At 43.8% G+C, this 12,837-nt stretch overlaps 1 protein-coding gene across 1 annotated transcript in view; it reads right to left on the bottom strand.

Moving 5' to 3' along the window:
• tenm1 (teneurin transmembrane protein 1) overlaps nt 1-12,837 on the bottom strand; it is a 125,903-nt gene that overhangs the window by 52,035 nt on the left and 61,031 nt on the right. Inside the window, exons 14-19 of the mRNA XM_066714683.1 lie at nt 12,563-12,824; nt 10,647-10,914; nt 7,614-7,757; nt 6,076-6,325; nt 5,076-5,096; nt 1,833-2,065 (exon numbers count right to left, since the gene is read on the bottom strand). Coding sequence (XP_066570780.1) covers nt 1,833-2,065; nt 5,076-5,096; nt 6,076-6,325; nt 7,614-7,757; nt 10,647-10,914; nt 12,563-12,824 — 1,178 coding nt within the window. The remainder of the gene's footprint in view (nt 1-1,832; nt 2,066-5,075; nt 5,097-6,075; nt 6,326-7,613; nt 7,758-10,646; nt 10,915-12,562; nt 12,825-12,837) is intronic.

Genomic DNA, 12,837 nt, shown 5'->3' on the forward strand with positions numbered 1-12,837 from the left:
ACATGAGTCAGTGATAGGGGTTCTGGGAAAAGAGCTTTGCTGAGAGGGGAGTTGTGCTGGCAGTGTGTTGCCACCTGATAAAGGCATTAGTCTACCACCTTTGGGCCACAGCACCCGAGCATCGTGGGCCGCCTGAATCTGAATTCATTTCTGTCTCAAACAGGTCCGTGTGGAGCAAGCAAAGCCGCCCCCCGCCCGGGCTGCTGCAGATAAGGGGTCTACATAACAAAAGCGAGTCACTGCTGGCATCGGAGTCAGAAGTCTGTCCTCGTACAATCGAGCTCAGAGATAAATCCAACCTCAATTATCTGCCCGGCATTATTCTGCGGCTCATTTGGTTCCTAAACACATTAACTGGTAAAAATATTTATCTGGGAATCTTTGAACCGGGGCAAAACTTTCAGACTCCGCTTGAACTTCAAAGCTGGAGAGCGATTGTGGATTTGGACAACAAACACTTGCTATCATCTGTGGCCAAGGCCTAAAAATAAGCTCACCGCAAAGACTTCCTTGAGACATACTTAGGAAAACACAAATCACTTTCTCTAAATTATTCACAGTTAAGCATGAAGAACTCTTTTCCACCCCTCTTTTGCAGAAACCAGTAAGGGATTCTCACGGCATGTTTTTGTTTTTAGTAATTAAATCCTACGCTAATTAAAGAGCCAAAAACAAAAAGGTTATTAATTGTAATGCTGTATCTTGAAAACAAGGAAATGTTTTGCTCTTTAATTACACGTTCTGCTGCCACTAAGAGCGCACTTTGACATTTCAGTGGCATCGGAAGCAGGTTATTAAAAGGTTACTGGAAGAAAAAACGATGACAGTATTTTAAGACGTGACATTTATACCAAACTACCTACACGGAATTCTAAGACACTACATTTTTAAGACTGGAAATCAGCTTTTTTCATATTTATTTATTTCTGTTGTTTCCTGTGACGAACAAATTATGTTATAGTCAGTACATTCCGTAGCAAGAGAAAGAAAAAAAACAATTTATTCTTGAGGAACCATAATCTGCTATATCGTAGTAGATTTTATTAATTTTTCATGAGTATTTACAAGGGGGCATATTTGATTTTCAACATGAACCAAGCACCGAACCATCTGCAGGGTGCACTGGGGTTGTTTTAGCATTAGGATCAATATCTGTAATAATAATGTCTTCAGAGCAGCTGGGAGCTCAAAGATAAGCTTTCCCATTTTTTCCAGAGAATATTTTTTATGCCACTATGGTACAGACTTATAAAGTATTATTGCGCTGGTTGCTGCATAGCAATGAATCGAGTGGGCTTGCATTAAGAGATCTACGCCCTTTCGTCCGTACATCAGACACGTACAGTCAATGAAGTGTCTGCTTGACGATGCATGCGTACGTTTATATATAATCGGCCTTCTGCTGGAAACAGGGGGGATCATATACGTGACACTGGGTTATAGCTGGAAATGGAGAAAAATCTGAATCAGCGCTGCTTCGAAATGTATTTTTATGCCTATAGGTTCTAATCTAGGTTTGCCACCAAGGTCTTCTACCGTCTGCCAATCAAATGCTCTCTGTCACATATCCTGGGACGAGGATGAAAAAAATGACCGGAAGATGCTTCTCCACCTTGCGGAAAAAACCACAACATCAGGTCTCCATATCAGCGTTTCATCATGACCCAATCCTGTGTCTAGGTCTCAGCAGGAGCAAGGCGGGGGTTTATCAGTGGGTTTGGAGACAGGATAAGCGACAGAAGCTTGTTTTGTTGTGTTGGGCGCCCGCAGCTATCTGATCCAGTTGATTAAACCAGTCTACAGTGTAAACCCTGCTCTGTGGGGACTCTTACCTCTGGGGTTGTTGAGAGAGGCCTCTGTGGCTTTGCCCCCGTCCCCGCAGTGACTCTGGTCGAAGGGCATGCACTGCTCTCCGGTCCCGGCCACCACCTCAGCGTTCTTCGCCAGATCCTTCGGCTCGGTGAGCGACTTCAGTCGGTACACCTTCCTGCTGCTGGTGTCCGACAGATACAGGGCTTCATTCACCGGATCCATAGCCAAGTAGTATTTATGAGCCGGGCTCGTGCTACAGAAGGAACAAAAGCCGTTGTCAGCGCTTTGACCATGTGTCCGATTACTAAAGCTACCCCTGTGAGAGAACACACACTGTTGTCCTTGCTGGAGAAGTGTGGGACAACTCAGGCAAAACAGCAATACATTACGAGCGCCCAATTTCCTCATTTTCTCTCTCAGCAATTCTCCTAGACAGAGACTTCTGTTTCTTGAAACACATGACATCACAACATGTTTAACGCAGGGGATGACAAATACAATCAAAATGTTGATGTCTTCCTGCCTGTATTTTTATAAAATGGCTTTTTGTATGTAGTTTATGACAACCTATTTAAATATAAATATGGAACAACAACAACAAAACAACATCAGCTGCTCATTGATATGAAAAGGAGGTTGCTGTGCAGATTGCATTATTGTTTGTATTTTGTGTTTTTATTCAGAGGCTCTAGCGGGTCCATTAGCAAGCAGACCCATGGATGTACAGCAGGGCATTAGCTGATTTGAGGAGGAAAAAAGAAAAAGAAAAGTCATTTATTCCGTCTTTTCGCTCTCTTGTGAGCCTTTTTGCTTGGGGGTACTCTCCCCCTCCTTTATTAATCGAAAGAATCCTGAGGTTGCATCCATGGTTAATGGATTAGCTTAAACTATGTGCATATTTGTATGATTTCATTTATTACTTTTTGCATACAGAAGAGATTATGTGCCGTCGTTTTCATCATCTATATCTGCTTTCCATGCAAAGTAGCGACTAGAAAACAGCTTCTTACAAGACACCTATCGGCTGAAACATGAGTCCAGTGAAGGGGAAACGCATGTAGGTTGCACAACATGTAGACTGAAAGAGAACACGCGTGTAACCCTGCTATAATCCCCTTCACACACTACAGAATTTATTGAAAGCTAAACTGTCCAAGTGCATATTTTTACAGTGTGGATCTTATGCTGCATTTTTTAAGAACGTTTTATCGTCACCCGCGTTTGTCAGTTCAAACAGCCCTTCTGACAATGCCTTTAGCCCTGACTGATCGTAAAAAAAACACACAAAACAACAACAGATGCACGGCACCACCTGGCCTGCGACAAGATCAAACTTTTATTGGTTGAATAAAACCAACTCCCTGGTGCCATCTTTTCCTTTTGATATGGTAAGTTTATAGTACATAAATAAATATTAACAAAGCAGGCGATTCAGACCTAGGAAAGGACCTACATTTGCACCCACCTATATTCACATGTAACAGAACGATTTATTAGAATTATTTATTTAGCATGGCTTAGTAAACCGATCTCTAGAGATGTAGTGTATTTAACATTATGTGAAGGTACACGATATTTATGCCACAAGGCTGTGAGATGTAGATGACTTGCCTATATTTGTTGAGATAGAGGTCTGCTCTTGACCCTGTGTCGAGTTAGTGGGACCTTATTCACACTAACTTCTGCTTTTTGGATAAACCTGAATCCAAGGTCTTGTCTACAGTATTCTATGGACACTAAAGACCCACGGGCCATTCTTCTGAAAGACACCAGGCATCTTAATCTGAGCTATTTTAATGCAAAGGTCAATATACACTCACCTAAAGGATTATTAGGAACACCATACTAATACTGTGTTTGACCCCCTTTCGCCTTCAGAACTGCCTTAATTCTATGTGGCATTGATTCAACAAGGTGCTGAAAGCATTCTTTAGAAATGTTGGCCCATATTGATAGGATAGCATCTTGCAGTTGATGGAGATTTGTGGGATGCACATCCAGGCCACGAAGCTCCCGTTCCACCACATCCCAAAGATGCTCTATTGGGTTGAGATCTGGTGACTGTGGGGGCCAGTTTAGTACAGTGAACTCATTGTCATGTTCAAGAAACCAATTTGAAATGATTCGACCTTTGTGACATGGTGCATTATCCTGCTGGAAGTAGCCATCAGTGGATGGGTACATGGTGGTCATAAAGGGATGGACATGGTCAGAAACAATGCTCAGGTAGGCCGTGGCATTTAAAGTTGCCCAATTGGCACTAAGGGGCCTAAAGTGTGCCAAGAAAACATCCCCCACACCATTACACCACCACCACCAGCCTGCACAGTGGTAACAAGGCATGATGGATCCATGTTCTCATTCTGTTTACGCCAAATTCTGACTCTACCATCTGAATGTCTCAACAGAAATCGAGACTCATCAGACCAGGCAACATTTTTCCAGTCTTCAACTGTCCAATTTTGGTGAGCTTGTGCAAATTGTAGCCTCTTTTTCCTATTTGTAGTGGAGATGAGTGGTACCCGGTGGGGTCTTCTGCTGTTGTAGCCCATCCGCCTCAAGGTTGTACGTGTTGTGGCTTCACAAATGCTTTGCTGCATACCTCGGTTGTAACGAGTGGTTATTTCAGTCAAAGTTGCTCTTCTATCAGCTTGAATCAGTCGGCCCATTCTCCTCTGACCTCTAGCATCAACAAGGCATTTTCGCCCACAGGACTGCCGCATACTGGATGTTTTTCCCTTTTCACACCATTCTTTGTAAACCCTAGAAATGGTTGTGCGTGAAAATCCCAGTAACTGAGCAGATTGTGAACTACTCAGACCGGCCCGTCTGGCACCAACAACCATGCCACGCTCAAAATTGCTTAAATCACCTTTCTTTCCCATTCAGACATTCAGTTTGGAGTTCAGGAGATTGTCTTGACCAGGACCACACCCCTAAATGCATTGAAGCAACTGCCATGTGATTGGTTGGTTAGATAATTGCATTAATGAGAAATTGAACAGGTGTTCCTAATAATCCTTTAGGTGAGTGTATCTCTATACTGACAAATTCCCCCAAGCCTTTCTAATCCTCTCTTTCATAGTAAGATAAAAAGTACTTCCCGACCTGTCAGGGGCACAAATATGAGCCTGACTGAAGTAAAAAAATTAAGTAATTTGAAGCATATATAGCTTCTTTTATTTTTTTTTAACTACTAAGAGGATTAGACATTGAAAGGATCATACACAAAACATTGAAAAGTAAAGTAATTAAACACTTACCTGTGCCTTATGTCTCTGTTTCTGAGGTGATCAATAAAAAGGAAAGACAAGGACAAGGTTATTTTCAATATGGTGAAAGCAGGCTGTTGTAAACACAGCATTCAACAAAGGTTCCTCATGCTACCTAGCCCTTAAAATACAGGGTCTGGGAATTAATTTCCCTGATTTACTGGTCACAAAGAAAAGCACTGATGTTCTCCAGATTATTTATTTATAGTCCATCTTTTACTTTAATCTTGAAACAAGTTTTCCCCTGAGTTATTGAGCAGGAGTGAGGTTGCTAGCGTTTTCCCTAAGGAAATCTGGCCAATATCCTTTGCAGCCATACACTGAAAACATCAATCTGGAAAACAAAAATGAAGGAATCCTCCGAGGGAACTGATGAGAGCACAGGCCTTGAGGGCGAGGGAGGTGAAGAGATTCAGAGAAGCAGGGAAGGCTTTTCACCAGGGGCTTAAAATCGAAGTGTTAACTTTTAAGAGTATAAAAAGTTAAAAGTATTTCAGGTCAGGCATATTTTTTCCCTTACAGTACTTATTTATTCTCAGTGTGAGATGTTTGCCCCTCTCTCTCAGCTCAAATGTGGTCTTTTCCATCTATCTGCTTCATCGCAGAACCCTTGTACTAGCTCGCACTTTGGGAGAGATCAAAAACATCCCAGTCATGCTCTCTCAAGTGTCCACTCAGGCTATTAACGTAAGCGTAGCATTGGCATCTGATGCAGTGAGTTTCTCCAACAGCCCTCCACAGAGGTTATCATTACAGTGACCCAAGGAAGCCCTGTCTGACTTTAAACCCAACCCCATCAGCAGCAGGTCAAACGGGCATCCCCCTGTTAGCCAGCTAATGATATAACACAGACTGAGGGCAGCGATCCGCAGACGGGGCCCCGGCTACGCTCTGAGTAAAGGCCTTTAGTGGTTCAGCCAATCATGAACTCCACACTGAATTCAGCTCCAACTATGGGATTCCAGTAAAGACATCCTCGCACAAAGCGTACCTCAGCTCTAAAATGCTCATAGCGTAGCCGCTGGGAAGTATCCGCCGGATGAAATTAAAGTCTCCGACGTAGATGCTGCCGTCGGAGCCACAGGCCACCGCCACGGGTGCGAAGAGCTCGTTCCCCAGGGCGGGGCCGTTGCAGCTGGGGCATGGGATCTTCCTGTTGTACCCGTTCCCCATGATGGTGGTGACAACGGGGGGCTGCTGGGAAATGAAGACGTTCTCTCCGTTTCCTTTGTGTAGGATTCCTAGGAATACAAGACGTTCATCAGAAAAACTAGAACTAGAACGCCGGAGTCTAATGTTTATAGCGGTACTTTGTAGAGAAACGGCTGGGGTATCGCAGTATTTCAGCGGTCACGTGACGGACCAAGAATCCCGTTAATGACACGCAGACGTCCCTACGAGGATTTCTATGAGTAAAGAAATAAACTGGAGTTAAGGAAGTCATTGCTTGTGTGAAAACTGATATTTGTGTTAGTTTGATGTATTTCGTGGGATAGGGATGATTAATATACAGCAGAATGAGATATTAGGGAAGCCGGGGGCGTACAGAGACAGACACTGAGTGAGTGAACACGCTGAGTGAGGCGTAGTGTTGTTTCTACAGGAACAAACAAAATCTTATATTAATCTGTACGTTGAATAGATTGTGTATTAATGTGTTTGGTTTATTTATTCTGTTAGAATGCATTGGGAAGGGAATTGTGTTTTAAAGCTGACTTAGCAAGGGCGGGGTAGAGCTGTGTGTAGGTAACAGACCACACACACACGTGTACAGTGTAGAGTGCATGTTCTTTATGCAGTGCTCAATGTTAAGTCTATGAGGAGGGCAAGTTGGAGGAATAATTAAAATGGTTTCAATATCTTGAAGGGTACTCTAGCCTAGACTATACACAATACAATAAAGTGTAATGATGTGTATTGTTTGACTGTGGTATGAATGTTTGCTTTTGTGTTTTATTGTTTTGTAATTAGTGAAGTCATTACTGATATAATGGGGGAATAATATGGGATCTTTGACCAAGGTAGGGGCCAGGTGTTGGGCTATATAAAGCAGGTCAAGAGGGGTATTATGTCATCCTATTTTGGTGACTACCATTTATTATGTTTTTCAGATTAAGGCTCTGGTTATTCTCAGGTTTGTTATGTTATTTTATTTTTGCTTCTGTTCATATTCATTTGTCCTCCATTTCCTGTGAACTTTCCCTTCTCTTACATAACTGCTGGGTCCTCTACTAACATGTAGGGCAGCCGTGTGGTGTATTATTTCAGCGGTGGTCAGAGCTCTGGACTCGTGAGTGGGGGGTCGTGGGTTCAGTCCCAGGTGGGGGCAATGCTGTTGTACCCTTGAGCAAGAACTGTACCTAGATTGCTCCAGTACAAACCCAGCTGTACAGATGGGTAATTGTATGTAAAAATAAAAGATATATTGTAATAATTGTAAGTTGCCTGGGCAAAGGTGTCGGCTAAGAAAAATAATAATATAATAATTTCCTCGGCCACGGTGACTGAAAGGAGCCACACAATCCTCACCGCTCTGTAGGTTCAGGGTGTGATGCTTATCCAACGACCAGCCACCCAGGTTGGAGGCGTTCATCTCGAAGCCCTGCAGCAGCGCCGTTCTCTTCTCCCACACGATGAAGTCCGGGCACGAGTCGAACTCGTATCCCACTGACACTGAAAGACACACCGGTCAGGATATTGACATTAAGTTGCCATAGCGGTGGATTGCATTTCTAAACAGGTTAGCCACTCTGTCTGTGCAAATGCACAACCACGTTTCCATTAAGGATGGAGAACATGGCCAGTTTATTTTTATATCCCTTTCTCGCAGTCCTGTGACTGTCTCAATCAACAAAACCGAAATATTAAAACGAATTTGCATCTGCAGAAGGCGGCACTAGCACAAACACGTGTGTGTGCGTCCTGCGGTGGTGGTCTGACAGAGGGCGCGTTGCCCTCACAAGCCAGCCCCTCTGTGAGCAAAATCATCTCATTTTCCAGTACAGCGTGGAAAACACGATCGCTTGCTCTCCGTGTGGCAATGGGATTCGCTATAGAAACACATCATGGCTAGAGGTGGCCGATACTGAGATGTGACAAAGACTGAGAGGACGGAAATGTGACACCTATGGTTGTGTGCCTTTAATCATATTTCTACACACCCACTAAATAATGAAAGAAACAATGGTTTACTAGAGATCTGGGTTTGTGTACTATCACTCGCCGACTCCCACGGGGCCCCGCCATGCATCATTCATATCATCACAGGCCGAGCTCCGCGTCTCTCCAGTGGGTGCAGGATTACATATATAATCAGGGTACGCTGCGTTAGAAAGCACTGCTCCAGTCTCTGACTAACACCGCTGTCACAATGATAGATCAGGCTTTTAGTCTTCGCTTTTCCAGAAAGGGAGACGGCTTTAGGTTTTAAATACGGTACATTTCCAAGCAGAGGCAAGGTTACCACTTGACATTACAAGTGGTTCACTGAGTTACATGAGAGCAACATAACTACAGCTGTCTGTATATATATATATATATATATATATATATATATATATATACACTCACCTAAAGGATTATTAGGAACACCATACTAATACTGTGTTTGACCCCCTTTCGCCTTCAGAACTGCCTTAATTCTACGTGGCATTGATTCAACAAGGTGCTGAAAGCATTCTTTAGAAATGTTGGCCCAAATTGATAGGACAGCATCTTGCAGTTGATGGAGATTTGTGGGATGCACATCCAGGGCACGAAGCTCCCGTTCCACCACATCCCAAAGATGCTCTATTGGGTTGAGATCTGGTGACTGTGGGGGCCAGTTTAGTACAGTGAACTCATTGTCATGTTCAAGAAACCAATTTGAAATGATTCGACCTTTGTGACATGGTGCATTATCCTGCTGGAAGTAGCCATCAGAGGATGGGTACATGGTGGTCATAAAGGGATGGACATGGTCAGAAACAATGCTCAGGTAGGCCGTGGCATTTAAACGATGCCCAATTGGCACTAAGGGGCCTAAAGTGTGCCAAGAAAACATCCCCCACACCATTACACCACCACCACCAGCCTGCACAGTGGTAACAAGGCATGATGGATCCATGTTCACGCCAAATTCTGACTCTACCATCTGAATGTCTCAACAGAAATCGAGACTCATCAGACCAGGCAACATTTTTCCAGTCTTCAACTGTCCAATTTTGGTGAGCTTGTGCAAATTGTAGCCTCTTTTTCCTATTTGTAGTGGAGATGAGTGGTACCCGGTGGGGTCTTCTGCTGTTGTAGCCCATCCGCCTCAAGGTTGTACGTGTTGTGGCTTCACAAATGCTTTGCTGCATACCTCGGTTGTAACGAGTGGTTATTTCAGTCAAAGTTGCTCTTCTATCAGCTTGAATCAGTCGGCCCATTCTCCTCTGACCTCTAGCATCAACAAGGCATTTTCGCCCACAGGACTCCCGCATACTGGATGTTTTTCCCTTTTCACACCATTCTTTGTAAACCCTAGAAATGGTTGTGCGTGAAAATCCCAGTAACTGAGCAGATTGTGAAATACTCAGACCGGCCCGTCTGGCACCAACAACCATGCCACGCTCAAAATTGCTTAAATCACCTTTCTTTCCCATTCAGACATTCAGTTTGGAGTTCAGGAGATTGTCTTGACCAGGACCACACCCCTAAATGCATTGAAGCAACTGCCATGTGATTGGTTGATTAGATAATTGCATTAATGAGAAATTGAACAGGTGTTCCTAATAATCCTTTAGGTGAGTGTATATATATATATATATAAATATAAATATATATACCTGCTCGATGTGTGTTGATACAAGAGCAGCCCAGTGTGGGATCGTAATTAATATGCAATCAAGACGTTCTGTGCAATCTATTTTGAGTCAAATATTATAATCCAGTTGAGGAGGAGAGAGAAAACAGTCTATACGAAATGCAAAGAAAAAAATTAGCTCTCTGAGGCTTTTAGTTGACATGATCTGTAGTAAAGTGCAGCAGAGGAACACACAGCTTGTAGGCTTTCATATTGCTTGGCCCCTTAAAAAGCAACTACTGATTCTCTTGCTGATTAAGATTTGCGAAGGAGGCACGCCAATCACAGATCTACACAGGGCCATCGACATTAATTAAGGCACTGCTGGACTGTCAATTGTTTTCTTTGTTTTTTCCGGCACTAACGAAGGTACTCTCAGTGTAATAACCTGCTTTCTCGTTCCAAAGCACGTTGGTAACACACAGATAAAACACAGCAGCAGAAAGGCACTGGGGACCGTGTCATTCAAAAGAAAAGAGGAAAAACACAAGACAACGAGAGAAACAGGGTCTCATTCAGCGAGCATCTGGTTTAATTGCGCGCCTCCTTTCCCTGCGCTTTGAAGCGAAGTTCACGAGTCTGAGCGAACCTTCGGCAGCCCTGGAAACCAATGAGACGCATTCGATATGTAAACATCATTAATTCCCGTCTCGGGATTGAAGTGTTGCAGGAAACCGGTGCCATCTGTGAGGGATATTTTTAGCACAGCTGGTGCTAAGTGGCATAAATCGACGTACCAGTGGCTTCGGTCAGACCAGACACTTTCTGCCCGTAGATATCAGTCTTGTTCCAGGCCAAGACGTGCGCCAGGTTGGGCGCAGCTGGAAACCATTTCTGGAACAGCCTCCCCTCGATGGCGGCCATCAGGTGCACCTTGGTGAGCCCCAGGGGGATGACGGAGTGGGTCAGGATGATGCGCAGAAGGGATTTGTAGCCGGGGGTGCGAGTGCTGAGGTAGCTGAGCCTTGCAAAGCTGCCGGGGATGGTGATTTCCTCTTGGACGGCCTAGAACGACAATGCGCAGCATGTGAAGGTGTTCCTGGCAATAATTGGACAATGTTAATCCTGCTGCTGAAAAAGAGACAACGTTGGACCTGCCAAAATCTCTTAGACGAAGAACAATAATGAGTGCTGACAGCATCACCAGAGGCAGGTATTACACATAAACACCTGCTAGATTTTATGAGGAAAAAAGGTGTCATATATGCATCATAAACTAGGAGGTATTGTTATTGCCTGCTCTTGTGCTGCAGTGTACAAAAAACATAAAAATACAGCTCATTTACTCATCTTTTTGATATAGGGGATTTCAGAATACAATATTGAAAGATGGCACGTTTGAAATTTCCTCCACAGAACCCCTCTGAGCTCGGCGGGTCGATGCGAGTAAAATGCTCTCGAATGACTTGTGTTCTACATGAAAACCTCTCTTTAACTTCTCCGCTCTGGTTCTCTTATTTTTTGTTCATTTTATTGCTGTGGCTTTGAAAACATCAGATTTTTTTCAGATCAGTGTTCTGCCATTACACGATAGGGCTATGATTAAATGAAAACTTTGACCCGTCCGCTAATACAAAACTACAATACTAAGCTCAGTTGCGGCTTCATTTCTTTTAGGATGCTACTTTCTTTTGCTCATGAATGTAACCACTCTTGATGTACAGGGGAGTTTGCTTTTAGCATGTGGGTCAAAGGTTTGATTTAATCCAGCCCTAAATCAGCTGATTATATCTGTCACTGAACTGAAATGCACATTACAGTGAGGACAGTAAAATGTATGATTGTATGGTCAATGCATCATTTTGACAATTACTCACAGCGTTTCATCTAATTTAAACTGCTGCAGATCAATTAGAACGAAAGAACAAAACCACCAACGCTTCCAAAAGCAAATTCTGCAACAGAAGCAGAAGCAGTTCTGAAACGAACACAGCGGTTGATTTTTCTATCCAGATGCAAAATACTCTTTGACTGAAACTACAAAATAGCTAAAAATAAAACAAATGAATCCAGTGTGGAACTCAGGCGTCCAGGAAAGATTTCGAATGGAGGCTAAAATGCAGTTCATCCTCATTGATTTACCTCGGATAATGGGATTCCAATATATTTGCCATTACAGCCTATCAGTTGGAAACAGACACACTAAACAAATCAGATAAACCTGGCCCCTCGGACCCCCCACCCAAACCCTGTGAACCATGATTTATATTCCCCAGTCCTGGCCGTGGGCAATTGTTCGCATCTTCTAATTCTAATTGTAATTGAGTGTGTACCTTATTAGATATCACTGTACACCAGGTGATCCAGAAGGCTACAGGAAAGATTTGGGAAGCAGAGCCATTTCTAGGGAATTGAAATATCACAAGCTGTTGGCTGCTCTTAGGAAATGTGCCCAGATGTCTAATGAGTGTGAAATTGTTAGAGTTCACAGGTAGAACACATGTCAGGTGAAAACTACTAATATACATGTCATTTATTTAAACTTAGAAGTCAATATCAGCCTGCAACCACCTAACAAAGAGATGGAGATGTTGATGTTGCTTATCTGAATTCTGAACACTGAAGATGGAACAAAATGTGCAAACAACACTATTTAACAATTTCAAGGGTGGGGCTGTGTTCTTCTCTGATCTCCACCCCCATGCCTCCTCACCTGCAGCTCCGGGATGGCCGGCCCCCGCTCGGGACAGGCGCCCGCGAAGGTGGTCAGCGGTGAGGGCAGGACGATGGGGTACGGGCTGACGAAGTTCTTGATGTCGCAGGTGGGCGTGGGCGACTCCACTCTGGCCATGGTCACCTTCTCCAGCACGACAAACTGGTTCCAGGGCAGCCAGACGGTGCGCCTCTCGGTCATGAAGGGCGCGCGTTCGAACACGAGGGTGACCGAGATCCCCCCAGCGGCCACCAGGTCGAAACTGGAGGAGAGAA

Source organism: Amia ocellicauda, chromosome 10 (genome assembly GCF_036373705.1).
Source record: "Amia ocellicauda isolate fAmiCal2 chromosome 10, fAmiCal2.hap1, whole genome shotgun sequence".
Taxonomy (NCBI): Eukaryota; Metazoa; Chordata; class Actinopteri; order Amiiformes; family Amiidae; genus Amia; species Amia ocellicauda.